General features: G+C 32.0%; 1 protein-coding gene across 4 annotated transcripts in view; it reads right to left on the reverse strand.

Moving 5' to 3' along the window:
- LOC118196406 (uncharacterized) overlaps window positions 1–23,320 on the reverse strand; it is a 338,914-nt gene that overhangs the window by 140,019 nt on the left and 175,575 nt on the right. For all 4 annotated transcript variants that reach the window (XM_085807758.1, XM_085807757.1, XM_085807756.1 and 1 more), the window contains one exon: window positions 14,760–15,034. In XM_085807758.1, coding sequence (XP_085663884.1) covers window positions 14,760–15,034 — 275 coding nt within the window. The remainder of the gene's footprint in view (window positions 1–14,759; window positions 15,035–23,320) is intronic.

The raw sequence follows: 23,320 nt of genomic DNA on the forward strand, positions 1-23,320 counted from the left end.
TCACATTTACAGGGGAAAACTGTCCAATTTCTTTCGCTCACTTAAGACTCAACTGTCAAATTTTTTCATCAAATATACTATTATTTATTTATTTATTTATTATGCTATACTGGTTATCAACTATTCTATTTGCATAAAAAACAACGTTAATACACAAACAGTTCACTTACAGTACTATCCATAATGGCACAAACTTTAAATCAGCACATGGATTTCACCTACAATCTTTGCATGCCATATATTACAAAATATATCAGCAGCAAATCTTTTTTTATGTTCACACTGCAGCTTACAAAAAGAGAAAGAAAATTATATACATGTAGAAAGTAAAACTGCCTTCAAATTTATTTTGAATGAGTTAATGAAGTCTTCCATTTCTCAGATTATACATTAAGAAGTCCTGAAAATACTGACTAGATTTTTGCTCACAGTACTAAATCTTCATTTTTTTTTTCTGCTTAAGCCATTCCCTGCCATGATTCCCATACAGGGATCGCCTACATTTGTATACATTGTGACGTCATGTTGCACCTGGGTGGTCCCTTATGTGTGGTCATGCTTTTCTGAAAATTGCAACTAAGGGTAGAAATCTTAAACAAACACGTGGACTCGGTTAGTTGAGCTCACGAGTTTATTTTTCTTGCTTTCTCGTTACTTTTCACAAGAAAAAATAATACGATCATTTTCAAAGCACAAAAAAGTTACTTAGGAACAATTATTTTTGTTGTACTGAATTTCCCTTGATCACTGGTAAGTAATTAATGTATTTAAATATTATTTATCCTCATACTATAATTTGGATGAGTACAATGAACCTAGATATATCAATCCCCATTTGGGGATCATGGCTGATACTGACTAAAATTGTAAGAAAAAAAAGTTCTTCTTTTTTTCCAGGAAATGTCGCGTAAAAGATATCTTTCTTTAAAAGAAATTGTAAATTCTGATGATTTTTTGGCATCTGACGATAAATAGCCCCATAGATATTGTTGAAATTCCACTAGAGCAGGTTGATGAGATTTCAGATAATGAGGACATGGATGACAAAATAACTGATAATGAAGAACCACTTGATGTTCCCAGGTGTGTTGAAATTCACCATGTGGCAGGATTTGAGGAAAATGTTTTAGTGAATGCAACTGAATCTTCAGCAAATTAAGTAACAAAAGGTACTGGCTTACCACCTGCTAAAAAGAGAAAAGAAGTATTGACTTCCAATTGGAAAAAGAAGCAACCTAAGTACTCGAAACTATATGAAAATTCTGACGTTATAGAGACAAGGCGAAATGATGTCATTAGAAAACTCAGGGAAAAATCCCTGGTAGAGTGTTTTGAAATACTTTTTGATAATGAAATTGTCACCTATATTGTCCAGCAGTCTGTAATATATGCCAAACAGAAAAACAATCATCAATTTCAGCTTTCTAATAACTGCATAACAAAATTTATTTGAATACTTCTTTTCACTGGCTATCATTCACTTCCGCAAGACCAATAAATAATATTGGTGTGAAGATGAAGACATGAACATTCTGTGTGTTACAGCATGCATGAGTCAGAATAGGTATCTGTAAATTAAACGGTACCTACATATCAGTGACAACTCCGATTTAGAAAGGATTCCAATAGGTGAACGTGATAACCTCTTGAAGATTCGCCTATTGATTGATTGACAAGCTGAATGACAAATTTCAACAATTTAAGGTGTTTTCTGAAAGTTTGAGCATTGACGAACAAATGGTTCAGTACTATGGACGCCACTACCTCAAACAATTTATACGTGGTAAGCCAGTGCGGTTTGGGTTCAAACAATGGGTTATCTGTTGTTCACAAACTGGATATTGTTATCAGACTCAAGTGTATGAAGGCAAATCAAAGAAATTAGGAGATGATGAAAGCATCAGTGGGCTTGGGACATTTGTTGTCCTTCAGATGGTATCTATTCTTCTTCAGACACCAAATGCTCATAAAGTTTACTTCGACAATTTTTTCACAGGATTTTCCCTGATGAAAAATTTGCAGAACATTGACGTTAGAGCAACAGGAACTGTTCGATTCAAGAGAATGAACAAATGCCCTATTGCAACAGACAAAGAGATAAGGAAAAAAGAATGCGGGTATATGACTACAGATTTGATTCCCATAATGAAATTCTAGCTCTCACGTGGAATGACAACAGTTGTGTAAGGCTTCTGTCTAATCATGAAACTATCGAACCAATATCAGAGGTGAAGCGATGGAGTAGAACAGAGAAGAAAGATATTCAAGTACCACAACCCAAACTGATATCAGAATATAACGAATACATGGGTGGAGTAAACAAGATGGATTGGAATGTTCAAAAATACAGAATCAGAATAAGGGAAAATGGTATTTTCCTTTGCTTACTAATGCCATCGACGTAACACTAGTTAACGCCCACGCACTGTATTATTTTTCAAATGATAAAATTCCATTGCTAGATTTTAGGAGGATGGTTGCTAGAGGATATCTTGCTTTATCTTCAGAACTCTCAGATGCAAAAGAGGATGGAAGGAATTCTTTCACTAAAGCATCAATTAATCGTGTTCCTATCGTTATCAGAACATCTGGTAATCATTATATTGAACGGACCGAAAATGGTAAACAAAGAAAATGTGCAGTGTGCAAAACAAATGCAAGAAAACAATGTGGAAAATGTAATGTTGGATTACACGTAGACTGTTTTGAATGCTGGCATTAAAAGTAGATAGTATCAGCCATGATCCCCATTTGGGGATCGGACTTAATTTTAAAATTTCTGAAAAAAAATTGACGCATTTATGAGAAAAACTTTTTTTTCTTATTATTTAGATGTAAACTAACAGAAATAAAATAAAAATTTGGCAGTTAATGGGTTAATATTCTGTGCTATGGTGCTTGTATAATACATGTTAGTGCTATCTGCAAAAGTAGATCTGTAATTAACCTATAACAAAGTTTTACTTTAATAAACGTTTTGAGCATGCATAAAAACTTATTTCTCAAAAACAGTGAGTGATTTTGCATTTTTTAAGCCAAACTTTTACGGTAGAAGAAAACTTAAATATTCCAAATGCTTCTCATTTTCATGGTGATGATTTTACTGCAGAATGGTGTAATTTGAGAATTTTTTCTTTTAAATCTCTCACAATCAGATCATACCCATAACTACTTTTAAGATTGTTACCCACACCCTTCAATATACAGAACAATTCTGGAGGAGGTTCAGCAGAAATGCGATGTAAAACTTTTCCAGCTGTAATATGCCAACTAATATTATCAAAACATGGCCTTGTTGCCATAGCAATTTCATTAACCAATTCTATTTATCAAATTTCCCTAGAAAATAAATAAATATTATTCCTTGAAATAAGAACTAACACTGGCTGCAACAATTGCAGTATTCTCCGGCTAAATAACTAACATTAATTCAAAATTATTTTGCACACTCTTAATACACATGTTCATGAAACCAAGACATGTATCAGTAATGCGCAGTAAGTATTTGAGAGTTATCTACTTAAGAGGAGGGGTGCTTTCATGGAGGACTTTCTAAGTGAAATGGCTCACATCCATGTTACACATACGGAAAACAATAAAACACTCAAGCAGCCAACATGTTCACCTGAAATCGACTACAGGTCAAATTACCAGTGTTCAGTGACTTTACCGCTTGGCTGCTGATGGGCTACAAGCAGATGAGCATGACATCTTAACATGATTTATGTTTATATTCTTACAATCTTACAAAACACTCAAAAATCATGCAAAATAAAACTAATTAAAAAATCTCCTTGTATGAAAGTTGCTCTTTCATACTTTTATATTGTTTAAATTTCTCTGACAAATGAATTTTGGTTCAGAATAAAATATAAAAGAGATACTAGGCTGGAGAAGAGATGTAATTTAAAAGTTCAAAAATTTATAAATTTTGTGATAAAATGTTTTTATAAGAACAATCAATTAAAATTGTATTTAGGTTCAGTAAATGAAAAATCACAACATTTTTCATTAATGAATTTTAAAGAAAAAAATTACTGATAATTTGATAACAGCACAGAACACTACGAATATCTGTGTAAAGGGATGAAAAGCCTTAGAGGATGATTTTCTAAGGGAAACGGCTTGCTTTCATATTGTGCATGAGAAAAATCTGATGAAAACCACATTGCCAGCATATTCAGCTTGAGAAAATATAATTTAACATGAAGTATCAGCATTTCACGGCTTTTTTTTTTTTTTTTTTCCCCAACAGTTTGGCCTGATATTTTTCAAGAACTATAAATTAAATCAAACCATAAGCAATTTCCAAGTGTTACAACAGATCTTGAACACACAAATAGTGGTCCAATTAGCATTTTAGGGGATGCAGTAAAAAATAAGCAATAAAAAGAATGAAGTTTCATGCTGATCAAAACAAATAACAAAATTATAGGCAGAGATGAAATTAAATATGAGAAAAAAAATTTTTTGTTGTGAATTCCAGGTTTTGTTTAGTCAGAAAGATGTTGTCTTTCTATTCTAGTTATCAACTCTAATTCCAAATCATCTTTAAGTTCAGCCTTTACGGAAATTATGTTTTAGTTTTCTTGTTTTTTTCTACAGATGGCACCAGTAGCTTAACTCCTGTCCAGCCATTCTTATCTTATCATTATATCTTATCTCATTCAATTGCACTTTAGCAGCTGAGGTTCATGGTTTGGTAAGACCCTCAAAACTAGTCCAGTGAAAATTTGCAAATATAATGCTGACTTTTGTTCTTTGACTTCTATATATTAATAAGAGTTCGCTTTTATTTGAATACTGACTTTTGACCAAAATGAGCTATGCTGTTCCAAAAGTTCTTTTCTCAAGGCAAGTCTTTTTTAAATAAATTTTATTAACATATAATTTTCTGAGTCACTCTCAATTACAAAGAGAGATGATTAATAAAAGGCTAAGTTAACAGTTTCAGCATGACTATTCCGACATAAATGTTTTTCAAATTTTGTTATACTTCAGTTTCACAAGTTTTAATCTTTTTTGATGAAATGGAGGGACTTCCAACCATTTCTAGAGGTCAATTATATTAAACAGCCACATTTTCTTTCAAATTAAAACTGACCCCTACTTGACTTCATGAATAGGATTGGTTCAAATTATGCAAATGCAAAAGGATTTTTTTTCCCTTTAGTGTTCCTTCAAACTCTGCCACCAATTTTGGTAATAACAGAAAACAAATGATGGATTAGAGGATGATTTTCTAAGGGAAACGGCTTGCTTTCATATTGTGCATGAGAAAAATCTGATGAAAACCACATTGCCAGCATATTCAGCTTGAGAAAATATAATTTAACATGAAGTATCAGCATTTCACGGCTTTTTTTTTTTTTTTTTTTCCCAACAGTTTGGCCTGATATTTTTCAAGAACTATAAATTAAATCAAACCATAAGCAATTTCCAAGTGTTACAACAGATCTTGAACACACAAATAGTGGTCCAATTAGCATTTTAGGGGATGCAGTAAAAAATAAGCAATAAAAAGAATGAAGTTTCATGCTGATCAAAACAAATAACAAAATTATAGGCAGAGATGAAATTAAATATGAGAAAAAAAATTTTTTGTTGTGAATTCCAGGTTTTGTTTAGTCAGAAAGATGTTGTCTTTCTATTCTAGTTATCAACTCTAATTCCAAATCATCTTTAAGTTCAGCCTTTACGGAAATTATGTTTTAGTTTTCTTGTTTTTTTCTACAGATGGCACCAGTAGCTTAACTCCTGTCCAGCCATTCTTATCTTATCATTATATCTTATCTCATTCAATTGCACTTTAGCAGCTGAGGTTCATGGTTTGGTAAGACCCTCAAAACTAGTCCAGTGAAAATTTGCAAATATAATGCTGACTTTTGTTCTTTGACTTCTATATATTAATAAGAGTTCGCTTTTATTTGAATACTGACTTTTGACCAAAATGAGCTATGCTGTTCCAAAAGTTCTTTTCTCAAGGCAAGTCTTTTTTAAATAAATTTTATTAACATATAATTTTCTGAGTCACTCTCAATTACAAAGAGAGATGATTAATAAAAGGCTAAGTTAACAGTTTCAGCATGACTATTCCGACATAAATGTTTTTCAAATTTTGTTATACTTCAGTTTCACAAGTTTTAATCTTTTTTGATGAAATGGAGGGACTTCCAACCATTTCTAGAGGTCAATTATATTAAACAGCCACATTTTCTTTCAAATTAAAACTGACCCCTACTTGACTTCATGAATAGGATTGGTTCAAATTATGCAAATGCAAAAGGATTTTTTTTCCCTTTAGTGTTGCTTCAAACTCTGCCACCAATTTTGGTAATAACAGAAAACAAATCAATATCGTGGTACTTTATGTTGCTTGTTAGGGGCAAAATAATTTTTTTAAGTCTTTCCATGTTATTGGCTGAAGGTAAATTATGTAACCACTGTGCTAAATCTTTTGTTTATTCTGATCAAATGTATATGAATAATTATAGTTTTAAAACACTAGTCAAAAATGTGGTTACTCATTTGAAACAAGATTGTTGGTGATTGAAGAAATGGTCAATGATATACTGAAATCAAAATTTTATTTCTCACTTCAAATTACAGCCACATGCTCAAGGTTACATCACCAGCCATGATGGCAAACTAATTGTAATAGCAGCATGAATAATTAATTACACACTAGAATGATCAATAGCAGTAAGAAGAGATTTTAACATAATACTGACATCAACTGTAGGAAAAGTGGAGAAAACAACTCACAAGAATGGAACACATACAAAAAAAAAAAAAAAAAAAAAAAAAAAAACCTGGGGCTACTTGAAGGAAAACTCATGCAACAATACCAATAATGATCATGAAGAGTTTCTTAACAGTTTTTTTAGGTAAAAAAGCAATAAAATAAGTTTGGCTGATATTATTTATTTTTTAGGAATTAGTTTTCAAACAACATTATCTCTTTTCCCATACCAAAGATACTGTCATCACATGATATAATCACATGTGCACACACATTTCTGACTTGCCTTTATTACTCCCTACGGAATTAACCTTTATTTTAGGGGAAAAAAAAAAAACACCATTCTATCACAGGAAATAAAATATGAAATAAAATTATGAGCCATTCAATTGCTTGATACACATCTAAGTTCAGACCACACACGACAATCAATGAAATGAGCCCTGTTGAATGCTTGGCATGCAAATTCAAAAGTTCAGTTCTGTACATTTGAGAATCATGAACTGCATGTTTGCTACACAAATTCTGATAGTGCAGAAATATATATCTTGTTTATAGCCCATTCTGTCAACTCTACATATGTTCAATTTTCAAAATAAAATCATACCAAAAGGATGTATTTTTATTTAAAGTATTTAAAACAAATTTATTAAATTATGCACATTTGCCAATAATGAAATATAAAAATCCAGGAGGTTCTTACATGGCAATTAGTAGCTTTCATGACGTTTTCATTCTGCATGGCAACACCACTTCAAAAGACTTACTTAAATTCACTTTATATTGGATGATTCTGGTTAATGAAATACTTGCAATATAATTCTGGCATAAAATATGTTAAAATTTAATTAAAAATTTATATTCTTTGATTTATTTCATTTGTAAATTTTCATACTTTTATACTGAGAAAATGCTGCGTTGGGAGGAAAAGATTTTTTTCATCAAAGTACTTTCAAACAGGATAAAAATAAAATTACTAATTAATGTACTTCCTGCTGTGCAAACAAACTTAGCAACATACATTTACTGATGTAGGAAAAAATTAAATACAAATATCAATTAAGTAAATATTATTTGAATTTTCACAAAAAATTTTAGAAATGTCAACAGTAGATTAAAATACTACAGATCAAATAAAGTTTAATAAGAAAAATTATACAGAAAATTACTAGAGGTGAAGAAATGGAATTTGTAAAGTTTCAGTTTTATTATTTCAATAAATTTAATTTATAGCTGGGGAATTTCCTTACTAGCTTTTTTTCATATAGCCTAAAAATTATAAATTAACAGATCCGCTAATCCACCAGGACTCAGAGAGTTGAAAGCTATGAATCATGTATTTTTAAAGTGTTTAAGACCAATAAAATTCTGCACTGACAATCAAATCTACACTCATGTCCATAAGTTAAGGATAATGCAAAATCAGGCAAAGGAAGAGTTAGAAGCATAACAAATTTGACTTATTTGTAAAGCTTATTTATTAAACAAAAGGTAAAGAGCAAAAAAAGATGCTTATACGTTTGATATTATTAAAAAAATTAGCGACTTTTTCTCCCTGGAGCAAATTACAAAAAAAAAAAAAAAAAAAACACCTATTTACAAAAAACCAATATTACATCGTTGGTATGATTGTTAGAGCTGCATAATATGCTGGTAAATATACAATTTTAGTATGCTTTAGAGAGCATTCATCTCATGTGCTATGATGCAGTTAATTATCAATAAGAAGAAAGATGTTCTTCACTTTGTTATCCCGTCTCAAAAGCCATAATATAAAAATGACTGATATTAGAAATACCTTGAATTATATCTGTAGGCCATTGGTAAACTCTTTATTCTTTTACAGCATGGACGTTTTTTTCTTTTTTATTAGTAAAAGTTGTTTTAATTACACATATTAATGGAGAATAAAAGGGTTCAAAGACCTTTCATTATTTTACAACCATTTGAATTTGGGGTAGTTCACTATACTATAAACAATGTGTGCAATATAAATGTTTTTGCAACAATACTTTTTAGACAATTTAGGGCATTCATTTGATAACAGTGTTCTGGTAGCAAGCAAATCAGCATTTATTTTCTGTTCACTGTTAATGCCTTTGTTAATGCGTTAAATGGTTTATTGTTGATGCATTAAATGGTATTTTCTTCCATTGGCTAAACCAACCATATATTGCTACAAAATAATTTTTTCCAGGTTATTCTGCAGCATTCTGCTACATCAATGGACTACTAAATGTTATCTTTTTTCACAAACTTTTGTGGTTTTTAAACAATGTGACATTTCCCATGTGATATCTATTTCTAATTTCATTTCCATTTTGCTTTGATTTGCAAACATATCGTCATGAATTTCTAAAATCTTGCATAAAAAGGTGTTGAGAAACATTTTACACTCATGCCCATAAATTAAGGATAATGCAAAACCAGGCAAAGGAAGAGTTAGAAGCAAAACAAATTTGACTTATTTGTAAAGCTTTAAACAAAAGGTAAAGAGCAAAAAAAGATGCTATATGTTTGATATTATTAAAAAAATTGGCGATTTTTTCTCCCTGGAGCAAATAACAAAAAAAAAAAAAAAAAAAAAAAAAAAAAAAAAAAAACCTATTTACAAAAAACCAATACTACATGGTTGGAATGATTGTTAATACACTGTATGTCTCCCAGACGATGCAATACAGTCCGTACAATGCCTAGGCATGCTGAGTATCAAATTATCGATCTGATCTTGGGGGATATTACACCACTCAAAAAGCTATGCTCTCCGAAGTTCCAGTAGACATGTAGGAGGAGGTTGACGGGCTGCAACTCGTCGGCTAAGCATGTACCACACGTGCTCTACTGGATTCAAGTCTGTTGAGAATGCTGGCCAGTCCATACGGGTGATATCCTCTGATTGAAGGCATTCACTTACGATGTTTGCACGGTAAGGACGGGCGTTGTCATCCATAAACACAAATTGTGGACCCATGGTGCCCCGAAACAAACGTACATGTTGTTCCAGAATGATGTCCCGATAGATTAGGCATGTCATGGTTCCAATTTAAATATGCAGGTCAGTTCTGGAACCCAGAATAATTCCACCCCAAACGAGCACTCCTGCACCACCGTAACGGTGTCGTTCAGTGATGTTTTCTTGGTGGTAACGGGTACCTGGAGCTCTCCATATGAAAGTTCGGTGAGAATCAGACTGCAAGCTAAACCAGGACTCATCGGAAAACATCACACAAGCCCACTGTTGCGGTGTCTACAATGCATGCTCTCTACTCCAGGCTAACCGCAGGCGACAGTGAGTTGCAGTAAGTGGAACGCATCTGACAGGTCTACGAGCATATAGACCGATCTGCCCTAAGCCTCCGTACACAGTCTGCCGTGAAACTGTCGTACCAGTGGCTGAAGAGAGCTGACGAGACAGGTCTGAGGCTGTGCTCCGCCTGTTTCTTTTGGCAGTAACTGCCAAATACCGGTCCTCATTCGGCGTTGTAACTCTGGGGCGACCTGTGCTGTAACGTCTACTCACATTACTATCATCTTGGAATCATTGCGAAAGCCTGGAGATGATACTCTGGGCAATTCCAAGTTCGTCTGATACTTCCAGTTTGGTACGCTCACATTCCAGACGGCCAATAATTCTACCACGTAAAAAATCATCCAAGTGCGTCCTTTGTGTCATAACTATTCGGTTATTGCACTGAAATGCTTATAAAGCACCTGCGAACAATTTTACTTCTTTGCCTGTATTCCTTATATATCACTCTCTTACACTCTTGTCATTGTGACGTACCATCGGTGTCGTCTGGTTACTTCCTGAAATTTGCCTATGATTCTAGAAGATCTGTGTAGTGATTTTACAGGTGATATATTTATTTTAGAATTCGATTTCTGCGTGACTCCGAATTATCCTTAATTTATGGAGATGAGTGTAGTATCAATATTGGAAGGTATAAATGGATTACGCTTACTATTTAGAATCTTCCATGAATTTAATTTTGAGAGCCTTCATGATATGTTAATACCTCCCAGAAATAGTTCCTTCCTCATTCACACTAGTCTACAAAGCTACTAGTACTTGTTCTATAGCCAATCTACTTGAGGTGACAGGCCCCACCAGTGGCTGAGTGGTTAAGGGTGCTGAATACTGGGAGTTTAACATAGGCTGAAAGGAGGTTTTACTGGTTAACTAGTTTACCTTTCAAAGTCACAGGCTTTTAGAGGAATATTTGTTTATGAAGTATAATTTTACATTTTAATATTTTGGCAACATTGATATTTTCTTAAATTGTAAAAGAATGAGTTAAAAAAATGTATCTGGCATCTACAGAGTTTGTTACGGTTTTGTAGAATGCATTAAGTCTTGTTGTGATTAAGCTTATTTAATAAAGTGTTCTTTCTATATTTTACTATAATGTGCTTTTATTGGAATTAGAAAATTCTTAGAGAATATCATTTATATGCAAATTCCAAACCAACATTTGGTTGCAGAGCGTGGTTGTCCCCTCTGTTGATGAACTTTCATATAGAACATTAACGTTGTTTAGGCTTAACAACATCGCTAATTTCTCTAAGGGATAAATTTGACTTATAATTAGTGACTATAATGCGGCATATAATATGATAAATTTGAGTCACATAGAAAAATTAACTGATGATAATTAGTTTATATGGGCAAATAGAATCTAAAGTGAATTAAGAAGTTTGAAAATATGGAGAAGTGCGACAGAAGCTGATGAACCACCAAAACCATATAAAAGGGATGATGTTAATTTCGAAAGTGAAATAAAAACTTGGGAAATATGGGATGATATGAGGGCAATCCCAAAAAAAAAGGGTCTCCTATTTTTTGGAGACGTACGGAAAGTTTTAATACGGTTGTTGGCAACACTGTTGTGAGTGGTGCCTTCTCCGCTACCACATAAGCACGCAGGCACTTCTCTAGGATGCTCAGTCTTTGCTTGCCAGCCATTCGAAATGGAGCTCCCGATAAACGTTGCCGCCAAGTGCGAAGTGCGTGCAGTTATTCGATTTTTGAACACAAAAGGTGTTAAACCAGTTGAAATTCACCGCATATTGACGGAAGTGTATGGACAGTCGTGCATGGATGTCAAAAATGTTCGCAAGTGGTGTAGAGAGTTTACAGCCGGTCGTACTGAAATTCATGACGAAGAAAGGAGTGGGAGGCCGTCAATTGCCGACGAGACAATCGCAAAAGTTGAGGAACTCATGCATAAAGTCCGGAGGATCGCTCTGGATGCTCTCTGCATTTTGGTTCCTGAGATTTGCAGAGGCACCATCCACAGGATTTTAACGGAAAAGTTGCAATGTTGGAAGGTGTGTGCAAGATGGGTGCTGCGTATGCTGACAGAAGACCACAAACGGCAACGGGATGATTCTTCCCGCGAATTTCTTCGATGCTATGGAGACGAAAAGGACAACTTCTTGGTCTCGATTGACACTTCCTAATGGACATGGTGGCAAGCTGGTATGACATGGGCACGGTAAAACTGCCACAGCGTCTACGAAAATGCATCGACCGAAGTGGCGATTATGTTGAAAAATAAAGCATTCTTCAATCTTTAAAGTGATGTAGCAATTATAGAAAATAAACGGTTCTTTGTATATCTAAAAATATAGGAGACCTTTTTTGGGGGATTGCCCTCATAATAATGTGATAACAAGAAATATGATGAATCTAACTATGACAGCTCCACAAGCGTGAAAATATACAAATGAAAAGAAGATGCAAAGAAGTTATGGGAGAAAATAAAAAAAGAAATGGCGGCAAGAACAGAAGATATTCAAATCAAATGTCGAATAGAATTAGTTCAACTGAATGAGTCAAAATGAATCTGTAGATGATTATATGAATAGAGCCTTAATTCTGAAAAGTAAAAGTATTCAAGTTGGGGATGAAATAAGAGATAAAGAATTCATTTACTTCATACTAGAAGGACTTATAAAGGAATTTGAATTTGATGTTAAAATCATTAAAAGCAATAAAGAGAAGGATATAGTTTCCATCAGACAAGCTTTAAAAGAAACAGAAGGAAAAATAAACAAAGAGGAAAAGAAACAGAAGTAAGTTCTAAGGCAAAAGAAAACTAGATAACATCAAAATATGTAAGAAGATGCTTATTGTGGAAAATTAGGACATTTAATAAAAGAATGTTGGAATAATAATTATAATATAAAGTGCTATAGTTGTGAAAAATTCGGCCACAAATCAACTGAATGTAAAAGGAAAACCAAACAAGAACATCAAAAGCAGAGAAATTTAACAAATAAAGCTTAAACTTATAGAAAGTCAAGCAAGGCAAGAGAATATGAATCAGCTACATGCTTATCTGAAGTATCTAGAAAAATAGAGACTTCATGCCTTAATCAAGATAGAAATGGTGGGAAGAATGAAACAGATGAACAACAGAATAGAAAAATTAAATAGATTATTGATTCACAAGCCACATCTCACATGCCAACTAGTAAAGAAATCTTTACTATTTTAAAGATGAAGAATGACAAATAATGACAGCTGAAAAAGGTGCCATGATCAAATCAGTTGGTATTGGTAACATTAAAATGCAAATTAATAGAAATAAGAACATCTTGAGAGTAGAAAAAGTTCTGCAAATTAGAACAGACTGTCAAGAGTTAATAGATTAGATTAAAATACCAAAACAAAGTAGTTGTTCAAGGCACATTAATAGAAAATATTTCTTTGTAAAAGAATGAATATGAAAAGAATCAAATGATTCCTCAGCTTGTGTGTTCACAAAATCAAGGAGTGGATATTTTAACAAAATATCTACCTAGGGTGAAATTGAAAGATGAACTATTAAAGTATGGACAGGACATGACTGGCTGATTAAAATTATATCTTTAAACACAAATAAAGGAGGAATTGATAATATTTGTTTATAAAGTATAATTTTAAGTTTTAATATTTTGGCAACATTGATATTTTCTTAAGTTGTAAAAGAATGAGTTAAAAATGTATCTGGCATCTAGAGAATTTGTTATGGTTTTGTAGAATGCAGTAAAGCTTGTTGTAATTAAGCTTATTTAATAAAGTTTTCTTTTTATATATTACTATAATGTGTTTTTATTAGAAATAGATAATTCTTAGAGAATGTCGATTTATATGCCACTTCCAAACCAGCAGTCTGACAATTCCAATATCCAAACCACCAGTTCTTTCGGAGTCTTCCAGAAAGGCATCATTGCCCTCATGTACAGAGCCATTATATGCTTTGCTATATTTTAATAAAGAAACTTAACCTTGAGACAACAAATTATAAGACAGCTTTTCCAGTCCTCTACCATAACAATGCATGCTTAAACATAAACTAAAAAGTTTTTGACAAAATAATTACTAAACTATAAACTAAATATGGAAAAGACAGACTGACACTGAGTTTTTCTAAAATTCTTTCATAGTAACCACTTTTCAAATTTTTTAATTCCAAGTCAATTTGATATATCTTGTCACCTTGTTATAATTACAACATCCCGACTGATGTATTATCAGGAGGTGCTACATGTAATTTGCATTTTATTCTGATTTATTTGTTATTTAATAATGCACTTGCACATCTACATCTCAAATCAACTAACTAGTATAGGTAAACATTATTCAGTTATTTCACTACTGTAACATTGTACACTATCACAGCCTTCTGACTGCTTTCATATAAGATATATACAGCATAAAAAATCCATTACAATATAAATTCCATTTCATTAGAGTATAAAAAATGCATTAAATCCATTTTAATTTTCTTCAATTTGATTCTTTCCATTGTTTCTGAAAGCATCACTTGATGTTCTTACAGAAAATAAGGAGTTACAATTTCTGACAAATAACAATTTTGGTTTCACTACTAAAAAAGCCATGTTTGCTCTTGAATGAGAAAGAACTATTATAATAAAATCAGATTTCTCTCTGGTTACAAAAATAAATTAAAAAGATAAAGCAGTTTATTACAAGAAATGGAGAAGTATCCAGATAAAGGAAATAAATTACCTTCCACTTCCAGTTTTTCCCCAAGTGTACAATATTCCATTATGAATGTAAGCAGCATGAGCCTGTCCACAAGAAACTGAAGAATGATTTAAACTCACAATCTCTGAACTCGATTTGACTTTTTTTTGTCTAGAAGCAGACTTTTTTCTAGGATTGTTTATTCCTCCATATTTAATCAACTTCTTATCAAATTTTGGGCAATCAAGTTTATGACACAGCATCAGTAATACAAATACAAAAAATTTTATAACATCTTCTCCTGTAGTATTTTCTACCTGCAAAAAATTATTATGTATCAATTATTAAAATCGAAGCAATAAACATTTACATTCCCTTGAAATGAATGTCTTACTGCTTTTATCATACAATAAAACCCTACTTAACCAACACAGTGAGCAAAATTAATAATGAATCTATATGTCCAAAACCTGGGCAGTTATCATTTACCAACTTTTTTTAAAAAGTTTCTCATTAGTTAAAAAATAACAAGCTATTATAAATTTAAATAGATGACTACATCATATTGCGTCCAGAAACACAGCACTGCTATTTCTTGTTCTACTTTCATGGATGGATTATAAAAATCACAATTTGAGATGTAATAAAATAATTCTTTGGGAGTGAAGAGGCTACCAAAAGAGAACAGTGCAATATTTCAATAATTTGTTAAAAATAGTGCAGAAGATGCAAAAGGAATTTTGGCTACTTGATGAGGACTTTGTCAGGGGCCTGTAAACAATGTCAGTAGTATTCCAAAATAAGATTCTGAAACTGAAAATTTATGATTATTTATGGGCATCATAAGTATTTTAATTACTTAATCTTAACAGATTTGCTTACTTTTATTTTACTTGTTCATTTGTTTACTTATTTACTTTAAAATTTGCCAGCATTTAAACTTCAGTACAGTTAATTTTCTTTATGCATTTCTCCAAATTTATTCATAGTATAAGAATTTCAATGTGGTAATTGTAATAAAAGTAAACTCTGACTTAGCAATTACACATAAAAGTCATTTTCATTTTGCCATTCAAGCTCATTTGAAATTTACTTTATTCGAATCGCATTTAAAAGCAATATGCCTGTCTAAAATGATGAAAATAGCCATTCCCATTTTTCATGTTTGCTTTAATTAAATAGGACAATGGGTGTGAAGGCTATCTACCTACAGGAAATGATGTCTTTACGGAGGATTTTCTAAAGAAAACCAGCTGAAATTTACATTACACATGAGGAAAACAATGAACATACCCAAGCAGCAAGTCTGTTTTCTGAAATTCAAACCTGAGTCAAACTACCGGTATTTAACACTTTTAACTATTCAGTTATGACCAAGGTTTTTTTTTTTTTTTTTTTTCGAATTTCAATTCATTTCAGCCTCTCTGGATAAGGTATGTGGCAGGAATTAATACAGCATTTCCATTGTGGATCAATGCTAAATCCAAAAATATGATCAAACGTCACAGGATTGTGACATATGTATGAAAAGATGTTAAAATGATGCTCTACCACTTACACTTCATGGTTAGACAATGGTTAGACATAACATTCACTTACATCTAATACAGTACAGATGAAAATCTTTTTTTAATTGGTTATAGTTCAGCGTAGTTTGTATCTGGAGATATGGTTAAATCAATTTCTGAATAATAATCGCGGCTGAAATATTTTCAGAACTCTATTCACTAAATGAAAGCAACAAATTAGAACTTAGGATAGGCTAGCATAACATCTAATTTGAAAATACAATGTTCCAGCGATATACGAAAATCATAAGTAAAACTGCTATCTCAGTTTTTAACAAAATATATTCAATATTGTATTAACTAAATTTTTAAATATGCATTTTATCATGGGAGTGAAGCCCTGTGGCGCAGTGGTTAGCACATTGCACAGCGGCACAGGTCCAGGGTTCGATTCCCGGGCTGGGAAAGGTCAACACTCAGCCTTTCATTCCTTAATTTCCATCACTTGGGTCGATAAAAGCAGTACCAAGTTCGCTTGAAAACGAAAACACTGGGAGTCCTGCAAACAAGCTGACCACTTGTTCAGGGCACAGCATATGGTTATGCTCCCCGGGGCCCACGGTCAAGAAAGCAGATTTCGGGCCTTGCAGGCCTTGGCCCATTGGGGCTGTTATGCCACTCAGTTTTTATCATGGGTGTAAATGCTGAGTAACATAAATATAAACAAATTTTTTTAATAATAATTTCTCAAACTGAGTTACTGTATGATATTCAACAAAGGATATGTCCCCTTTTTCTAGCTGAAATAAAGGCTTTGATTTAGAAGCCCTCCTTTTTATGTTTTCTTTGTGTTATGCACAATTTGTTCCAGATTATTTATAATATGTGATCTTTATTTCTGAATATTTGCTTCTAAAGCAAGCAGTGAGAGGTTATTCTGCCTAATAAATGTTTGAGTCCCAAGGAGAAAAGATTTAATGTGGAGCTACAAAAATTAATCTGCTAAGCAAACTGAATTTTAAGCTATGTCCTTTTCTAAAAAATGTATTTGCTTAAAAAAATTCTATCATGTGAATGAAAGATTGAAATGATACACTTTTTGATGCACTCATCTTGACCATTTGCAAAAGGAAATAAACTGAAGTGATGCAACTTTTGTTGCCACCTCCAGAGAGCCTGAGGTGAAAATCATGAACCCATCTGACTAGTGGATTCTCCATTTTTTATAAAACTGATGATGGATTAACTGAAAAATGTTACCTAAAAAGGCTCTTTCCCTATTACTTTACACAAACAGGGTTCTAGTGTAATGTTATTATACAGGGAATTTAATAATTCAAAACAACATACAGGTCATTACATTATGATTCAGAAAATAGTTCTAGCTAATACGATAAGGACAATCTAAATATTTCTACCGCTTAATGGCAATGCAAATGGTTTGCCTGAAACAAATAATTTCAAAATGAAAAAGTGAAATATATTTATACAGTTGTACTTTTGCAACCAATGACTCACCCACAGTTTTATTTATCTATGGTTCAGAGTGGTAGAGAGAAGAAAAAAATATTTTGTCAAGATTCATATATTTTGAAATGCAATAAAAGTGGCAGTCTACACTAAAAGTCAGCACTTTTCCCCCCCTGAAAAGGGCTAAATCATAAAAACTTTACCCATTAGCAAGCCAAAATAAGAAGTTAAAAAATTTTGTTTTAGAAAGTGATATATTTTTTAAATAATATTTATAAACCTTTGCTGACACACACAAGAAAAAGAAAAAAACAAATAAAATATTTCTGTCTATTAATACATGTATTATAGAACAAGTTAAATTTTGTATTAATATGATGAACACTGAAGTTTGAAATTAGTTAATTCCTGTAATAAAAGCTCATTGCATATGGTCATCAATAATGATCTGCATTGTGACTTTACATACTTCATTTTCTAAAATGTCTTTTCACATTGGTTAAGTACTTCTACATACAGATATAAATCCTTGTGCAAATGATTTTAGTTGATGATGTTTATTTTCTGAAAGATACATATAGAACTGTGTAAGATCCATTTCTTTACACATCCTTTTCAGCATATGATCACTTTGCAGATCAGTTCTTTCAGTTGAAGATCTGATAGAAGCTTTCCAGTTGTACAGACAAACGGATTGAATTAAAATATCTTTTACACTTGCATGAAGATCTGAAAAATTTTGTTATTCAGAAAATGTATCAACGACAGTTTTTTCAAGGGGGGGATGCAAATTTTTCTAATATCTGAATTTTTTACAACTTGGAAAATGATCAAATTTGTTTAATGGGATTCGTGTTTCAAACAATGAAAATTTTTGCCAATATGACTCTACAACAGAGTATGTTTCACATATGTGTATTGTTTTTCGCTATAAGTTAAAACTCTTTCAGATATCCCATGGTGTCTGAAGTAAATGAGAATTTCCATAGCCATTAACTGTTTGAGTGGTCGTGGGGAGTTCCTTTCATTTAGAAAATTTTCTATTTTCCTCAGTTAAAAGAATTAAAAGAGGTTAAAAATTTTTCTCTTGCCTGACCCATCGAACTGTTGCATGATATAATAAGTCAGGATATTCAGTTTCGATCTCTAATAAAAAAAATCATGAAACTGACAATAGTTAAGTCCATGGTAGCAAATCAAATTAACCTGATACAGCTTATTCAATAACGCATGGCAGATGGCGATGTTTCCTGCAAAGAGACTGCTAATCAATAATACAACAAATTACCAGAGATTCTGAAAATTTAGCTTTTGCTAAAACTCTTAAAAATTTTGTCAAACTAATATTTCTCCATTACACCATCATCAGTTTGAAACCTTTTTAACTGATTCCATTGCAAAATCGTACTGGGTTAGCATTTTCTTGACTTCTTTGAGGATATCTGCCTGTAGTTGCTCCACGCAGACTCTTCATAGAAGCTAATTCTGCAGTATATCAAATAAACAACAGCAATTGTTCCCTATCAGTAAATGCCTGTTGACTCATCAACATCCAACTAAAACCTCTGCCTTTTTAAATTGATTCTTGATGTAGCTTTCAACTTTTCTACGTTTTTCTCATCGAAAAGTGACAGATCTAAACAAATCTTTTTCATCTAGGCAGATTTATCTGACAATGTATGCTGCACTCTTTCTGCACAGTTACGTCATTATATAGTAAACATATTATTTTGTCATTTAATTCAATGACAAAATTTCTACTCCATTCTACTTTAGAAGCCCCCAAGTCCAGTTTTCTCATCTGGAGTGCGATGGCAACCATGGGTAATACATAAAATAAAATGAATAGAATATAATATCACAGAGCAGCAACAGATGGTAAACACTGACAGATGATACACACAATAAAGCAAAATCAAGAAAATTGGCAAACAACAAAACGCAAATATGCATCACCAATAGGGCCACATGCAATTATTATTCAATACTTCTGAACTCAACTCTCAGCAGTTCTGTTACAGTGTATAGTTTAATTCATTTAATTTTTTTTTTCAACCTAAAAACAATATTATCCTGAAGGTTGGATTTGGTATGTGGGCCGTATTTTGCTGACCATTGCATTATAGCCAAAATACAGTAGCTCAAACATGTCCAGAGCACTGTCTACCCAGATATCTGTATGACAGTTTGGTGGCAATGTAATTCAAACACAGAGAATGAAAAAAAAAAGTGATTCACGATTTAGAGGGAATTCTTTATGCCAGAGTTTCTAAACTGGGTCGCAACTCCGATTGGGGTATTGAGACTTCCAGCAGGGGGCCGTCAAAAATTTTAGCAGTTATCATATTTCTTTAACTTTACATATAACATATTCTTTATTTATAACATATATTATTTAACATATTCTTTAACTTTTTCATAATTTTACAATTACCAAATATTTTTACACGATGTATCTGAAAATAGATAAAGATAAGGCAATACAGACAAAGAAAAAAATGTCTCAATATATATAAATATATATAAAAAGAATTTGAAAAATTCTTTTTTATATATATAAATGTTCATTTTCCTTGCTTTTCACATGACGCTGTCATTTTGCTTGTTACATTTTTTTTAAATTTTCACTTTGTTCTATGTCTTAAAATTAAAAATTAAAGTTAATGGCCTAAAACTGCATTAGTATATTACAGTACAAGTGAAAAAATTGACAGTTTCACTCACGTGTTTGTCGGATTTGTGCAATACTTATGGGGGTCCCACAAAATTTGTGTAAATATTAAATTTGAGTGATAAAAAAAGGGCTGTGACTGAAAAAAGATTAAGAAACCCTGCTTTATGTAGTAATTACAGGACTTGAACAGTGGAACTTTGTAACTGGCAAAAAAGTGTCTACCTACATAATTAAAGAGAAAGTCTTGGCACACACACAGAACAAAAAAAAAAAAAAAAAAAAAAGAGCAAAAGAAGAACTTATACAGAAAGAAATCTTTAATTAAAAAAAATGTAGCTCTCTCTCTTTTTAGCCCAAACAGCATTCATTAGCCTAGATGGGTTATTAATTTCATTTTGGCATTTTGCATTGGTTCACTATAAATGTCGGTTCATTTTTCAAATCATTGCTACCAAATATTAGAGCCCTGTGTAATATTTAAAGAAATTAAATAATGAAGAATCTGCATTAATGTATATATGTTTCTCGCATTTGGATAAAACAACTACATAGAGCCATTAAATTTTGAATAATGAAATTTTCCACTCAATATGGGCATCTCGAAGCCCAAATTTGAAATTTGTTTTATTATTGATTTCACATTTTGTAACACTTTAATGAATTTTTGATTAACAAACTCAATGATTTCAAAGCGAGCAATGGCAATACTGTAAAAAAAAAAAAAAAAAAAAAAAATTACCTGCACTGCATTGGAAATTTTAAAGATATGCTCATTTAATGAAATATTGCTGTTGTATTTAATTTTATGGTTTAAATGTGAAGAACATATTTAATAAATAAAGGCAGCACATAAAATGTTAAAAAACTGCCTGTTTGGGCGTAATATTTATTTCTAACTAGATTTTTTTTTTTTTTTTTTTGTAAATTTTTATTTTCTTAAGGTCATAAATGCTTCATAAGTCACAATTTCATATTTTCAGTTTTAGAATTTTTACATGTCAGTTTGCTGGATTTAAACTGATGATCTAATATCTGGAAAAATTCCGAATCTGGAATCGCCGATGTCCTTACAAGTCCGTCCGGATCCTGAACTCTGTACTATATACAGAATTATATTTAATACATAAATGACAATTTTGTCTGTTTTTGTATGTAATGAAGTCTCTTTCTGTGCTGTTTATTTTTATGTATTTTTTAAAATTATGCACTGATGCATATTTCAGTTTTATCTGAGGTTGGGCCTTCAGGCACTTATTAATGCTGATTCACAATAGGCTTGTGAAGAATGGAAGGAGATGTAGACCATATTGCAGTTTTTCTGAGAATTTTTCTGAAAAGCATGTAATTTTAAAAACTTTTTTCTGTTAGATGCATTTAAATTCACAATTTATTTTTGAAAAATGAAGAATTCTTTTTCTAAACATCTATCACTGTTTAAATGTATTTACTTTCTTGATTAGCACAGTTTCAAACAGTCCAGGACACCGGTGGTACTGATTACTTGGACTATGCAAAATATTGCAGTACCTTATTCATATACGTACTGATAGTCACAAAAATATAATATCCGTATTATATGAATGTGAGTGCATTATAAATATACTTTTACAAGATGGCTTTCATAATTCTACAAGTCAAATTCTATAATTCAAACAATGTCATTTTCAGACATTAATTTACCTCATTTCTGTTCAAGGTTTTATTATTTTATTTAGACTTCTATTAAGTAGCAAGTACTGACATTAAGAATATTTACATTGCATTAATTTACAGAAAAATATTAATAACTATAGAAAGAAAATTAAGTTCTGGTATCCAAATTTATTAAATACAATATTAAAAAAAAGAAATTCTACTCGATACTTTTACACGAGTTTGAACTTAATGACGTTGTTTAAATTCTCATCTAATTACTGTTCTTTAATGACACTCATAACTTCATTTCTAATGATAATTATTCTGCTATTACTCTGAGTTCTTTATGCTTAAAAATCATTAATTTATATAATAAAATGTTATTCTTCACATTATACTGCTTGAAAATACAAATAAACAGTCAATCGTATTTCTCTAATTATAACAGGGCTTTTTTTGTGTGTTTTTTAACTGTCCTCAAACTAAGCATGATTCACTTAGCCACTTTCTGTTTTTGTTGCACGAATTATTCATGTGAGAGCTCAGGTTACAGCATTTTGAAATTTTGGAAAATTGCAAGATAGTGCAGCATTGCTGAATGCTCTTACAATTTTTAACCCTTTCTGGATGGGGGGTTCTATATACCCATTCCCTAAGAATGTCTCTTACAGCCGGGCATCCCATCCACGCATCATTAGAGATTAAATTCAGAGGACGAGTGATGCGTATATGCATTTTAAGTTGAAACGTTTTTCTGAAGGCCACTAGATGGCACCCTATGTCCATTACTTTTGAAATAAACACAGTTTTAGGTTTCTGACCTTCAGTTTGATATATTCTCTGGTATTTTACTCATCAACTGTTGTCAGGGTGGGGGAAAAGCGTACCCAGAGGCTCTTTAAATCGCCTCGTGCTATTATAAACATTTGCAAGTCTGATTTATATACAATTCCTTTTTTTATTCTATTTTTTTCTACTATGTACGGTCTTTCGGGATTACTATGTGAAGCTCTGTTACATTTTGCATTGCCTTCAGATATATTTCGGGTCCTCTTTTTATTTCGGAAAGCTTCATCTCCAGTCTATTATGGTGCAAAGGCGCTAGTTATCAGAAGGAGAATACACTTGTATCGTTAATGAACCATACTAACGCAGATGAGAGTGATAATTCATTTTCCAAAGAGTTAGAAAGTGGTACTCTTCCAGTGCTTAGGGGTTTACCACACTCAGTCTTCATTTTAAATTTTGTTACTTCTTACTGTAAATAGTCTTTTTCTTAATGTAAATAGTCTGTATTGTGTTGTTTTATTAATTTT

The sequence above is a fragment of the Stegodyphus dumicola genome, chromosome X1 (assembly GCF_044657685.1).
Source record: "Stegodyphus dumicola isolate Sdum_Otavi_A_Nest chromosome X1, ASM4465768v1".
In the NCBI taxonomy this organism is placed as follows: Eukaryota; Metazoa; Arthropoda; class Arachnida; order Araneae; family Eresidae; genus Stegodyphus; species Stegodyphus dumicola.